This window comes from Chiloscyllium punctatum, chromosome 16 (assembly GCF_047496795.1).
Source record: "Chiloscyllium punctatum isolate Juve2018m chromosome 16, sChiPun1.3, whole genome shotgun sequence".
NCBI lineage: Eukaryota > Metazoa > Chordata > Chondrichthyes > Orectolobiformes > Hemiscylliidae > Chiloscyllium > Chiloscyllium punctatum.
Window position 1 is genome coordinate 8,685,776 of NC_092754.1, and position 14,512 is coordinate 8,700,287.

A 14,512-nucleotide genomic window follows, 5' to 3' on the forward strand; every position below is an offset into this window, starting at 1 on the left:
TAAGATGGAGTAATTTGGCAGCTGGTAAAAGTGAATTGTTGGGTAGATAAGGATTGCCATTGATAAGGGATTCTCTGTTGGTAGCTAGTTCTGTCTTGGATGCGTGTTTGTTGATAGTGCAAATATTAAGTGGCATAAGAGGCCCAAGTATAAAAGGTGCAAGTTAAGCAGTTTAGAGATAAAACAAAAGAACTGCAGATGCTGAAGGGCTGAAACAAAAACAGAAATTGCTGGTGACCTTTTTTCAGAACTGTTCTGGGCTCAGGTTGCTGGACTCGAAACATTAAATGTGCTTTCTCTCCACAGATACTGCTGAGTTTTTCCAGCAATTTATGCTTTTGTTTTAGAGATGCCTGAGTTCCCCTTCTGTCAGGAGGTTGAGACTGCATGCCTGAACTGAAAGTTCAATTTGGAATTAAAGGGAAGTTGCAATCAGTGGTCAAGAAAGGGAGGCAAAAATCTGGGGGTGTCTGTAGAAGTAATTTTTTTAATGAGGAAGGAACAGTGAAATAAGAAATCAGAGCCACTGAACCTTTTGCTGATAACACTCTAGATGTGTAACTCAATTGAAAACTTACTGAATGAACAAAGGCTTTGGGGTTTTGCTCCATGCTAATTAAAATCCGGAACATTTTTCTTAAAGATTGGTGCAAGGTCAAATAACATTGTGCACAGTTCGAGCCAATTTTTTTGTGGTTACTTTGGGAATATTGATGTGTTATTCATTTTTGGGGCAATGATGGCCCCCCCCCCCCCCCCCCCCCCCCCCCCCCCCCCCCCCATCCTTAAATGACGAATCTGCTGAAGTGGTGGTGCTGTACTGATATCCTCTCTCGTAGATCATTACAAGTTATTTTTGCCCTTAAGTTAAGCTTTGTGGGTTGGTAATAGTCTCCAAGAGATTATAATGCTGTATTGGATTAACATTGTTATTGTCAAGTTATTCTGTATTTGGGCCCTTCTTACTTAACAACCAAACATATAAAGAAGTGAAATTGTAGCATTATAGATTCCAATATATTGCATTACAATTAGCAAAGGACTTTTTAAAACAATGCCCATTTAGTAGGGGCAATAATATCAATGCCTTTCAACTGACCACATCAATTGCATGTTGGCATACAATTATAGAATGTCATTCAGAATGTTCAAGTCATTTTAAGATAGGAGACACAAGATAGGAACACACAATGTGATAGTCTTTCAATTCTTATTTCAGTTAAGTACCTTTTGGAGTCCAAACGTTAAGTTAAAATGCACTTTGTTTTGGTGGAGTTAGTTAAAGTATTGGTAACAATGAGTTATGTTTAGGGAGCTAAGGATAATCCACCATTTTGGGATATAATCTGGGTTGATTTTTTTGTTCTAGTAACTATCGAGACAGCTGAATAAGGGTGGGGGAAATGACCTGTTTGCAGTGGTCAGTGCCTATTTAAGCCCTGACTGGAAAGACAGGTGGTTGATTTTGGTAATACTTGTGCCAGGGCAACATTGCTAAGAATAACTCGGATCTTTGACTTTTTTTTGTGTGTGATAGAACCGGGGCCGCTTGGCTGAAAAGAGGACAATCCCTTTGCCGCCAACAAGAGTACCTAAGAAAGAACTGACCTCGGCTTTTACAAATAGTGAAGATAGTGAAGAGAGCGAGAAAGCAAATGGTGACCGTCCTCCTGAGATAAAACAGGAAGAGGAATTTCAGGCTAGCACAATGAAAAGAAGGTAACAGTTTATTAAGCATTTCATCTATGTTGGAAGATAGATTTGTGAGGCAATTGTACAAAGACTATGTATGGTGCCCTGTACAACGCATTGTCTGTATGATTAGAAACGCACTGTGTTCAGCTTTCCTATTGTATCAGAGCAGAGACATTGATACAGTTCTATCTGTTACAATGTTACTTTTGCCGCATTTTGGCAACAATCTTAGAGATTGCAAACCATCTTATTATAGCAGCAGTACTGCACAACGTTTGAGATCCAGTTTATTTGACAATAGACAATAGGTGCAGGAGTAGGCCATTCTGCCCTTCGAGCCAGCACCACCATTCAATATGATCATGGCTGATCATCCTCTTCAATCATTATCCTGTTCCTGCCTTATCTCCATAACCCTTGATTCCACTATCCTTAAGAGCTCTATCCAATCCTTTCTTGAAAGTATCCAGAGACTTGGCTTCCACAGCCTTCTGGGGCAGAGAATTCCATACAACCACCACTCTCTGGGTGAAGAAGTTTCTCCTCAACTCTGTTCTAAGTGGCCTACCCCTTATTTTTAAGCTGTGTCCTTTGGTTCGGGACTCACCCATCAGCGGAAACATGCTTTCTGCCTCCAGAGTGTCCAATCCTTTAATAATCTTATACGTCTCAATCAGATCCCCTCTCAGCCTTATAAACCCAAGCGTATACAAGCCCAGTCGCTCCAATCTTTCAGCGTAAGATAGTCCCGCCATTCCAGAAATTGACCTCGTGAACCTACGTTGCACTCCCTCAATAGCCAGAGTGTCTTTCCTCAAATTTGGAGACCAAAACTGCGCACAATATTCCAGGTGCGGTCTCACCAGCTGCAGAAGGACCTCTTTGCTTCTATACTCAATTCCTCTTGTTATGAAGGCCAGCATGCTATTAGCTATTAGCTTAGGTCATGAAATATCCCAGAAAGAGATGAGTTGAAAACTTTACTTGGTCCAGCGGCCAGCGAATTTTCCCTTTGGAGCGGAAGATCAGACTTTCGAAGAACTGAAGGAGGGTACACATTCAGCTGCCACTGTTTTGGCACTTTTAAAGTGGGATAGACATCATTGTTCCTGCTTGAGCTCCAAAATCACACACTGCAATGCTGTAACTTCTCCCAAAGTTTGCCAACTGTGCTCATGGTGTGGATCAGCGTGATGGCTCAGAGTTTCCTTAGCTTCCCTTTCTCCCCCACACTCCCCACCCGTACCTTTATATAACATTTTTCAGTGTTCTTTAGTGCGAATATTTACCCACTTCCCTTTTTTCAAAAAAAAAACAAAGCTATCGTTGATTCACTTCATGCCACAGGTTTTGGCAGGACTTCCCACAGCCCTCTGTTTTGTTTTAAAACAAAACTTCTAACCTCATTTTAATTGTGAAAGTACGCAGCAGACATTCAGGTGGAGTTGGGAGTAAATCTGTGAAGATCTGATGCAACCTCTTGCCGAACGGGACTTTTAGAGAAAGTCTCCCCTTTGTGATGGGGGCCCCCGTCTTCCCCCACACTTCCTGTGGGCGAAACGGGAAGCAAAAATATGTGTTCCCGAAGCGAGTGCCGTTGCTGTAGTGTGATTCGTTGTTGGCAGGTTTCCAGCAGTGGCCTGTGGTAACTTGTCCTTCTGTCAACTCCTCACGGTTATTTCCGCTTTCTCTCCCTGGAGAGAAGTTGCCTTATCTTTTTGTCATCGCTTGCTGCTTCTTCCAGATGGCATAGCCGAGTTGACAAGCTGATGGTTTTTCTTTTCTGTGGGGGATGGGGGTGTTCGTTCAGTTTCCTGTGGTGGCTCACCAGTTCATACATTTTTTTTTGTTGGTGCACTGTTTTGCACATTAACCTATTTAGACAGAGCCACAGTAATGTGAAAAGGAACATTGTGTGAAAAGAAAAGAATATAATCTTTTTCATAGCAACAAGGAAAGGAACTGTGCACTTCCTACTCGGGGAATGAGGGGAGAAAGCATTTGGAAGTGATTCCTAGTGGGTAGTGTGGACTTGAATATTGTAAAGATGGATTTAAGCAAAGCCAAAGAATTCTTGCGGTAAGTCATTCGGCAGGCAGCATTTTAGCACATTAACCCTTTTAGACAGTGTTGTACTAATGCTTAATGCAGCCTTATGTGAGCATGCTAACAGGCATGCTGCTTGAGGAGTTCAGCCCCCACTGTGTTCATAATCGTGGGCAGGAATTTTATATCCTATTGCTCTGTGGCAGGCTCTACTGAAGCAAGGATGCAGTCTGACAAAGTGCTACCCTAAACTGCCTCACATTGCTCTGTTTCGCTTATGGTTTTGAAAGAGTTACTTCTGTTTCTCTCAATCATTGTGTTTCCTCATGTCGCACTTCATGTCACACAGAGTAACAAGCAACTTGCTGCTCAGAAACAAGCCAGTTGACCCCATATATCTGCTCTGACTCTTTGTTACCCTTCCCTATTAGTATGTACTTGTACAGACTGTCTCTTCCTCTAACTTTTGCCTTTAGCATGTCTTCACATTACCCAGCAATGACAGCTATGCTTTCGTTGTCATAGTCTCACTTACTGGAGTTCTGTTCCCAACCCCTCTGTTGGACCCCTCCAAAAGAATGTTGATTATTCTGAATATTCTCACGGGTTGATCTGTCAAAGTTTTACATGTGTGAAGTAGTTTGAAGGCATTTGTCTATAAAAAGTTGAATATAAATGTAAGTTGTTACGTATATAAACTTATGTGTCACTTAAAGCTAGACTGAATATAACTACCTTTATTTCAGTAATATAACAAAATAAATTTGGTGGTCCACAGTGTGATGACTTTTGACCCAGAACTGTATAATAAGGAAAAGTTATATTTTCTTTAAATGTTTGTGGAATCTGTAATTGTTCTAAAATAATATTTAGAAAGAATCTTTAAGAATTTGCATCAATTCTAAAAGGATTAGTTATAACTTTGTCAGAAAATAAGAAATACTGGCCCATATGACCTGGTGGCCTTTGACCTGGAAGCTGTACCAACAGGGAGAAAGAAGCTGCAAAGCTGGTAGACATGAAGTTGAGCCACAAGCAGAGGAGCTGGTGGGTGAAGGTGATCATCATGCAAGTACTGACGCATAGAGAAAGCAGTCATAGACAATAAGAGGAACATCATAAGTTCCTGTGAGGAGAAGCAGCAAATCACTCTCAGGAGGAAGAGGAGTTTTTCTGTGTGGCAGAGAAGGGAACAGGAGTTCTTGGAGGTACTGTGTGAGCTGACTCGAAAAGTATATGTTAAAAAGCTGAGTGAGTAGCTCAGAAATGCTGCAGAGCAGGGAGAAACCGATTTCTCAGTTTTCTGAGAAAGGCTAAACCATGAGCTATTTTGATTAACTGGCAGAAAACGCAGTCTGGAAAGCTACACCATCAGGACAGTTGTAACCTGAAAGAGTGAGGCTTTATAGAAGTCCACCTTGCTCAAAACAGTCGCACCCATGAAACGTAAAGATGGAATAGGAAACAACTTAATGTGGAGATGTGTAGCTATGAAGTACCACCTTTATACAGTGAATCTTGCAAATGCTTGGGTTGCATGAGATGCCCCTTTGTTGTAATGACTTTATTTAAAATGAAATTTACATTTTTATTTGAAATATTAGTTAATTCAAGCTTAGCTCGTATTGGTTCTGATTTCATGTCAAAGTAGAACCTACAAAATGTAGAATCTTGTTGATAATTTGTTTTCATTTGGCGGTCATTAAGTAAAATGAGTTTACTTTGGTTTACAGTTTTCCCAGGGGGTTGGTAAAAACAGAAATGCATTAAATGGCTAAATTAATAAGGTAACATAAATCATTCAGGCAAGTGCTCCATCTGCAAACCAGAGGCTGACAACTTACAGTGGCTCCTTCAATGTATCCACAGCAGATCAGGAAGACCTTAAATTTGATGAGCAGCCTCTGTCAATTTGTCTAAGACATGCTGGGGGTGACAAGAAAGGCCCCTAAAGGAAAGGGAGAGAACTCAAACCGTCTCGTGGTCACTTCATAATGGAAAGGGAAATAGCAAATGCTGGAAATACCCGGGATTTCAAGTGGCACCTGGGGACAGAGAAACAGAATTAACTCAAGGTTACATTGGCTTTCATCAGAGCTCCATTGTTGGAAAGGGTGCGCACTGGATTAGGCTCAGCCGTGAAGCCTCTGTAGTTGAATAGCTGGCTTATGATCATTATAATGGTCACATCAACAACAATCATGTCGGTGAACTACTTAGAATTGCAGAACTGTTACAGCACTGAATGAGCCCATTTTACACATCTTGTCTGCATTGATTTGTCGAACACTTTGATTTAGTGCCAAACTCCTGCCTTTTCCCTGTAATCTTGCATGGTCTTTCTGTTTAAACAATCATCCACTGCTCTCTTGAATGCCTCAGTTGAAACTGCATCTATCACTCTTCCAGGCAGTACATTCCAAACCTGGAACAAATGTCTTTCTCTCACCTCATATTGGTTCCTTTTGTAAAAGACTTTGAAACTGTGCCCTACTGAAGGATAGTGGTGCATCTGTACATAATGCCACTTTGTGGAAAAGCAGCACTCATATTCTTCTACTTGATGAACTGTCTGAACATTCCCAAAGGTTGGTTTAAGGGTCATCATCATTTATTTCATAAGAATTTATTTCATAATTCCATAAGAAAGACTATTGGATAAGAGTTAATAGCTGGGAAAGTATCTGGGTGTACTTGAGATCTTGGGGATAGAGGATGGTGGAGGTGTAGTTGACAATGTTGGAGCTAGTGCTCCTGATGGGTTGATCTACTCTGCTCCTCAAACACTGATCAGCACGACAGACCAAGTGGATACAGGAATGACGTCGATATTTTGACCAGAGTTGGACCATACAGTTTTGCAGTGTTGCTTTGTAAAGGCTTTTTGGATCGTTTGGTGTGAAAGTAAGATAGATCAGGATGTGGATAGCAAGATCAAATCTCCTTTCCTGCCAAGACCTGTTTCCAAATCCAGCATCAGCTGATGAATTGAAAGCTTCCTGTCTGTTGACTGTTTAAAGATACAACAGGAAGTTGAGTTTGGGCCATTTTTGGTTCAGCTCCAAGCAGGCAAGATTTTATAGCCAGGAAATTACCACCACTTGGTAAAACTGGCAGTAAGTTGGTAGTTACACTTAACAATGCCACAGAAATGCTCAGGTGGAAAACTGAGAAATGCCACAGAAGTTCAGAAGCGGGTATCCTTCAGTGGCTGTGGTTCAGGCACATTGTTAGCCAGAGATGCTTGAGATGGAATGTGTTCAATATTCATCGTTCACCTCAAAATACAAAGTGTGCTTAAAATTATTAGATCACAAATTTCTAATTGTTTTGCAGTGTATTCATGCATGCATGTAGGTACATCTGTTTGAAGGAAATAAATTACATTTGGAGGTGCTTCCTTTGCACAGCAGGGGCTCACAATCCATGGGGAGAGACAAAAAAATCCTTCAAATATGTCCTTTTACCAAGTGTGTGTTGGATTTGAGCCAGGATTTCAGGAAGCTGCAATTGATCTAATGAGGATTAAGAGCCAATGCTAAAAGGAACTGGCTAGCTTTATCCCAGCAATAATGCAGTATTAAAATGACAAATGGCCAGACAATAGACCTTCCTTAACAAAGAACGGATGGGAATATGTAATAAAAGTGGCTGCTTGGGAAAGGGCTTTTAAGAATTGTTGGCTTGTGTCCTATTTATTTTGTAATCTTTGGAACAGGTTCCAAAAAAAAGCTTAAAAACAACATTGCAATTTCACCTCATGAGAAATATGGGAAAACTCCTTGTTTGCAGTTTGGATTTTAATATTACAAATTAATTGTTGATATTATCTGTGGTAGCATCATGGTTCTGTTCCTGGGCTAGAATGTAGAGGTCACAACAAATGATTCAGAGTCATAAGTACAAATCCCATCACAATCATTTGAAATTTACTTAAATTAGTAGATCTAGGATAACAAGCTGGTGTTGGCATGCTGACCATGTAAGTATGATGTGGAGCCGCTGCTGTTGGACTGGAGTGGGTGAAGTCAGAAGTCACATGACACCAGGTTATAGTCCAAAAGGTTTATTTGGAATCACAAGCTTTTGGAGCGCTGCTTCTTTGTCAAGTCTCACCTTGTGATTTCAGATAAACTTGTTGGACTATAACCTGGTGTCGTGTGACTTCTGACTTTGATCATATAGGTGTCAGATTGTTGTAGGGTAAAGGTTATCAGAGCATATGGCTTCTCTCTCATGAGAGAGAGATAACTGGCGGAGGGTCAACACAGTCCAGGCGAAGGGAGAGGTTGAGAAAGAGAGTCCCTCGTGGTAACCGCAGCTGGTGTGCGAATTTAACCCGCAATCTTGGCATCACAAGCCAGCTGACCAGCCAACTGAGCTAAACAATCCCAACCCGATTGTTGTATTGGCTTCACTAATGAGCTTTCAGGAAGGAAATTTCCCACTCGCACACATGATCTGGACAAGACGCACAGCAATGTGGGTGACTCATAACTGCTCTCTGAAATGGTCCAGCAAGCCATTCGATTGTACCAAATTACTCTTGACTTTTTGACAGCAATGAGGATTAGACAATAAGTGGTGACCCAGCTAGTGATGCTCAATTATCAAGGATGAATCAAATGTAGATAGAAGATGAGTCAACGAAACAGATACAGGCAACTCAAAGAGAATTCTTATCGGTAAGCAATATGTTTGATACAAGGGTAAATTTTCAAATTGCAGCTTTCAGTGTGCATTACCCCCTCCCCCCTCAAAACTAAACTGACCGCAGAAAGTGGGAGATGTACAGGTCGTTCTGCTACAGCATGCATTTTGTGAACATGAATTTGCTGTAACACGGTTGACGGACTGGGGACACTGTTTCTAAAGCACGAAATTGTAAAATGTGTATTGGCTGTAACGCGATTATATCGGCAACACTTTAAGTGCTGTTTCGAAAGCGTGATTTTTCTATAACATGGGGTTGCACAAGAACGCAAGCATTGCGTTATTGACAAAATGACCTGCACATGGATTCTTGACGGGCAATCCCAGTGGTAAAGCTCCCTACTAGGAGAAGAGCATGTCATCAGAAAATCTACCCTGCAACGTTGCAGGTTGGTGATGCATTCTGTGAAATGCTGGTGATGTGAAATTTGACGTATGCCATCAAAATGAGGTGGCAGGCGTGTGGGGTGAAAGGCATCTTTCTGTGTGTTCAAAACATGGAAAGAGATTGCATTTGACAAAATGCCTTTTCAGTTTCATAACGGCTGTCTTCTCTTAAGGCACTCTCAGCTTGTTTTGTGTGATTTCAAAGATCAAAGAGATTACAACAGATCACAATCCCACGCAGATACATTGTGCTTGGCCACAGAAGGAATTGTGGTGGGAGCTTCTCTAGTTAGCTTGTCTTTAAATTGAGTTCATGGTCATATTGGTTCAATTTTCATCCTGTTTAAAATGGCAAGAAAACCCTGAGGCGATACTGTATGTGAGTTGCTGCACTCTCCAATATAATTATTCTACGCTCACCAAACATTTTCATTTTCCTCTCTTTTACACATTTGCACTGATGAAGTTGGAACTGTTCTTCTTTGAGAGAAGAAGGCTGAGAGATTTGAGAGCGGTGTTCGAAATTATGAGCGGGCTGGAGAGCACAGATAGGGAGACAGTGCTCCACTCATGAAAGTAAAAAGGATGAGAGCTGATAGATTTCGTGTACAAACCAAACCGGGATGAAGTGAGAAAAAAACTACTTCACACAGCGAGTAATTGAATGCACTGCCTGCAAATGTGGTGGAGACATTGAGGCATTCAAGAAGAGTATTGGATGATTATTTGGATAGAAGTGCTGTCCAAGTAAATGGATAAAAGGAAGGACATTGGCACTTGGGGATAGAACTGAAGTAGGGGCTGAATGGCCTCCTTCTGTGCCCTAACAATTCTATGATTTGCTCCTGCAATGTATTCCACACACCACCTGCCTGATAGCTAAACTTATACCAGTGTCAGGTGTCTAGCAGTGGTGCTTTAACCTGGGAAAAGTTCGGACACATATACAGCAACCTGTTTCTACCTGGGAGGAGGTGGCTGGGTGGCAAGGACAGGCAATCTGTATGAGGTCTCTTGGTAGTTTGGAACGGAGAGAGAAGCAGAGCTAAGTAAGTAGGTAGGTGGCTGTGTTTGATTTGCACAGACTCAATGGGCTGAAGGAATGAGCCATAATATTGAGGGCTCTCTCCCGTATTCCCAATTTCTCCGCCTCCGCCGTATCTGCTCCCAGGAGGACCAGTTCCACCATAGGACACACCAGATGGCCTCCTTCTTTAGAGACCGCAATTTCCCTTCCCACGTGGTTAAAGATGCCCTCCAACGCATCTCGTCCACATCCCGCACCTCCGCCCTCAGACCCCACCCCTCCAACCGTAACAAGGACAGAACGCCCCTGGTGCTCACCTTCCACCCTACAAACCTTCGCATCAACCAAATCATCCACCGACATTTCCGCCACCTCCAAAAAGACCCCACCACCAGGGATATATTTCCCTCCCCACCCCTTTTCTGCCTTCTGCAAAGACCGTTCCCTCCGTGACTACCTGGTCAGGTCCACACCCCCCTACGACCCACCCTCCCATTCTGGCACTTTCCCCTGCCACTGCAGGAACTGTAAAACCTGTGCCCACACCTCCTCCCTCACCTCTATCCAAGGCCCTAAAGGAGCCTTCCACATCCATCAAAGTTTCACCTGCACATCCACAAATATCATTTATTGTATCCGTTGCTCCCGATGTGGTCTCCTCTACATTGGGGAGACTGGGCGCCTCCTAGCAGAGCGCTTTAGGGAACATCTCCGAGACACCCGCACCAACCAACCAAACCGCCCCGTGGCCCAACATTTCAACTCCCCCTCCCACTCTGCCGAGGACATGGAGGTCCTGGGCCTCCTTCACCGCCGCTCCCTCACCACCAGACGCCTGGAGGGAGAACGCCTCATCTTCCGCCTTGGAACACTTCAACCCCAGGGCATCAATGTGGACTTCAACTGCTTCCTCATTTCCCCTTCCCCCACCTCATCCTAGTTTCAAACTTTCAGCTCAGTTACTGTCTCCTTGACTTGTCCGACCTGCCTATCTTCTTTTCCACCTATCCACTCCACCCTCTTGTCCTTGACCTATCACCTTCATCTCCTCCCCCACTCACCCATTGTACTCTATGCTACTCTCTCCCCACCCCCACCCTCCTCTAAGCTTATCTCTCCATGCTGCAGGCTCACTGCCTTTATTCCTGATGAAGGGCTTTTGCCCGAAATGTTGATTTCGCTGCTCGTTGGATGCTGCCTGAACTGCTGTGCTCTTCCAGCACCACTAATCCAGTATTTTGGTTTTCAGCATCTGCAGTCATTGGTACGACAGACATTGTTTTTACCTCAGTAACAATGTCGCTTGTAACTAGCTGCTATTGTTGAATAACCTAAATTTTGTTTAAGACAAGAGTCTCTCCTCATTATGTGGAGGTGCTGGTGTTGGACTGGGGTGGCCAAAGTTAAAAATCGCACAACAACAAATCCCAAATAAACCTTTGGAGTGTAACCTGGTGTTGTGTGATTTTTAACTCTTCTGATTAGACTACCAAATCGTTTTCCTTTGCCACATGAGAACAACAAAGCCATGTAGATCTTGACCAGGAAAGGTGATGGTGACAGCGATCCTATCAGGTAGATCTTACACCATGATGAGCTGTGGTGAGGATCCATTATACAACATGGTGCCAACAGTTGGCACCACTCCAGCTTTGAAATAAAATCAGCAAGTGGCCGATGTCTGAGAATCCTTCAAATAAAAGTCTACTTGTGCAAGCAGACAGCTGCTGGAGGAGCTGAGCTTTCAAGAAACCTGCAGGAGAGAAAAGCCGGGCAAGATTCTACAAGGCAGAATCTACAGTCGATGGTCGAAAGCATTTTCGAACAAGCATGTGGTGCATGGCAGTGAGTGTGAGCTCGGAACTCTGTGGAGCTGAACGTCTAGTTGTACTAATTATAGACTGCATTAGGTGCTGAGGATCTGTAGCAGTGAAGGTTCAGTTGGAGAGTGAATGGATATTGGAGGCTCAGTGAGAAATCTCTGGTGGGCAAGGGGAAAGCTTAAAGAAAGCAGCAGTCCCAAGCTGGACTGGCTACGAGTAAGTGAAGTAGTAACAGAGCTCAGAAGAAATGTTGTTGCTGTAGCAGGCAGAAACATAAGGCATGGCTTCAGGGAGGTAAATCAAGGGCAACTGAAGCAATTTCAAACAGGGTCACAGATCCAAGAAATGTTGTAAAGCAGGAATTAATGATAAAAGGGCAGTTTGGAAGCCTAAGCAGATAAGGTCAACAGAACAATGAAGTTAGGAAGCTACTAAAGCTGCATAGAAACAAATGTCCATTAATTAAAAGCGTGGTAAAGGTAGCATTCATCTATTTAAACCAAACATTCATCTATTTAAACCAAACATACTGACAGTCATTCAGGAAAAAAACCCCATAAAGCAACAGGAACACTTAGTAGCATTACAGACAGTTCACATGGTGGGGGGGGGAGGGGGTTTGCAAAGACGGAAATTAATTCAATAACGCGATGAAAAGAATGAGTATTGTTTATTAAAGTTACAGACAATGCAATTCAGCTGATAAAGCTGTGAAGGAGACGGGAATAATTTAATCAGGATTCATTCAGTAAAGTCATTAAGACAATGAGGATTGTTTATTAAGGCTACAATAAAATTCATGTTAAAAAGCCTCAGGAAGACGTATTGTTTCATCACCAGTATGTCAGTATACATTCCTGATGAAGGGCTTATGCCCGAAGCGTTGATTCTCCTGCTCCTCAGATCCTGCCTGACCAACTGTGCATTTCCAGCACCACACTCTCGACTGATCTCCAGTATCCTGTAGTCCTCACTTTCTCCTAGTATACATCCAGAAACTCGTTGAGGGTATCGCCATTTCATGTGACCTGAGGTTATAAAGATCTTATACTCCATCTTACCTCAGAATACTTGAAGCATGACCCTTCACTGGAAGCACACACCCTCTGTTGTAAACTAAAGCTTAACGTTAGTCCGGACACTTATGTGCCCAAAGAATGTAATCTTCGAACGGAAGAGTTTTAATGAATATCTGTTTGATTCTCTAATACCACAACAACCAGTTTCATCTGACATACGAGATAACTTCAGCATGTAAAACAGGAGGCACACTCATTCAGGATTCCAGCAGTACTCATCCATTTTTACCTGCAGAAGGTGGGAATTCTCCTTTTATTTACTGGGAAAGCTGAGAAAAGCTCTTAAGTACAGCTATAGGCAACAGGAGCATTGCTATCCTGCAAAATTAAAACGGTCAAACCAAAGAAAATAAATAATTTACGTGAATAATTAAATAATAAGTAAATAGTCATGGCTGCAGAATAATATTGCTGAGAAAACTTAATTTCAGAGGCGGGCCAAATAAAACACAGATTTAGACATCTTAGAGAAATCATTTCTGTATTGAGTACCTGCTAAAATTTGTCCTAACTCAGAAGATCAACCAAAAATAATACAGTTGTATTTAAGTAAAATATTACTGATGATAGTATAAACTCAGAAGTCACACGACACCAGGTTATAGTCCAACAGGTTTATTTGAAATCATACGCTTTCGGAGCGCTGCTCCTGCATCAGGTGACAAGGAAGCTTGTGATTGTGATTTCAAATAAACCTGTTGAACTGTAACCTGGTGTTGTTTGCTTTCTGACTTTGTCCACCCCAGTGCAACACTGACACCTTCACATCATGATGTGGAGTCACAGTGCGATATGGATCTGTAAGCTTTGGACAATTAACTTAATTTTAGAGCAAATAAAATTCTGGAACAATCAAGATTTAGCAGAAGAGTTCACTATCCAAAAGAATTGTTTTTTAAAAATTCATCCGGGGTTGGAATATGAGTATCACTGGCAAGGGGAGGTGAAGATGCATCTTGTAACAAAAATCAGCTACTCTTAATTCCAACTAGACCACGCCCAAATACACACTCAATTAACACAGAAATTGTTCCAGTAACACCCTTCACAGGAATTAGACCACAAATTTACATTTCTGAGGATGGTGCAGGCATGATTTAAATATCCAATGAGGAATTGGGCCAATTCAAGTTAGGATGCAGGTAGTTCCATTGTTCAATTGGAATGTGTTATGTCTGCTGTGTGGCCAAAAACAAGTGCATACATTTCAACGTTTACCCCCAAAACATCTGTAACCAGAAGGTGAGAAATGTGCAGATCTTTAGTTTCGTTCTGTGTTATCATTTGCTGTTACTGATGGGAAATTTTGCACAGAAATGGTTAGGAAATCCTTGGTAACCTCTACTTTGAACCTTTGTGGAGAAAGACAACCTGGCCAGCGTGTAAGCAGTGACTGATTTGGTTTAGTCATGTCACAACTGGATGGTGGTGAAGGATGTTCCCACTTGTACAAGAACCAACAGGAGCATGTCTCATTAACTTCGGCCCTCAGGGATAGGATGGGGCGGAATGTGGATTCACAGCTGTCTCTGGCTTACTCACAGTGCACCATTTGTGCTTGCATTCAGCAGAAGGCTACAGCTTTGCTAAGTGGGCTCACCCAGTTGGAAAGGGGCCTGAAGGTGGAGAGTGGGACCCACAACCCCCTGGAAAGGTGTGACCTCCCACACTTTATATTGTCCACATTGATTCAATGTAAATGGCTAGCAGGCCCTTCAAATGAAAAGGTCAGCAAAGTAGAA

General features: G+C 42.4%; 1 protein-coding gene across 12 annotated transcripts in view; it reads left to right on the top strand.

Annotated features, from left to right (window-relative positions):
- samd11 (sterile alpha motif domain containing 11) overlaps nt 1-14,512 on the top strand; it is a 318,649-nt gene that overhangs the window by 87,951 nt on the left and 216,186 nt on the right. For all 12 annotated transcript variants that reach the window (XM_072586164.1, XM_072586168.1, XM_072586170.1 and 9 more), the window contains exon 3: nt 1,538-1,719. In XM_072586164.1, coding sequence (XP_072442265.1) covers nt 1,538-1,719 — 182 coding nt within the window. The remainder of the gene's footprint in view (nt 1-1,537; nt 1,720-14,512) is intronic.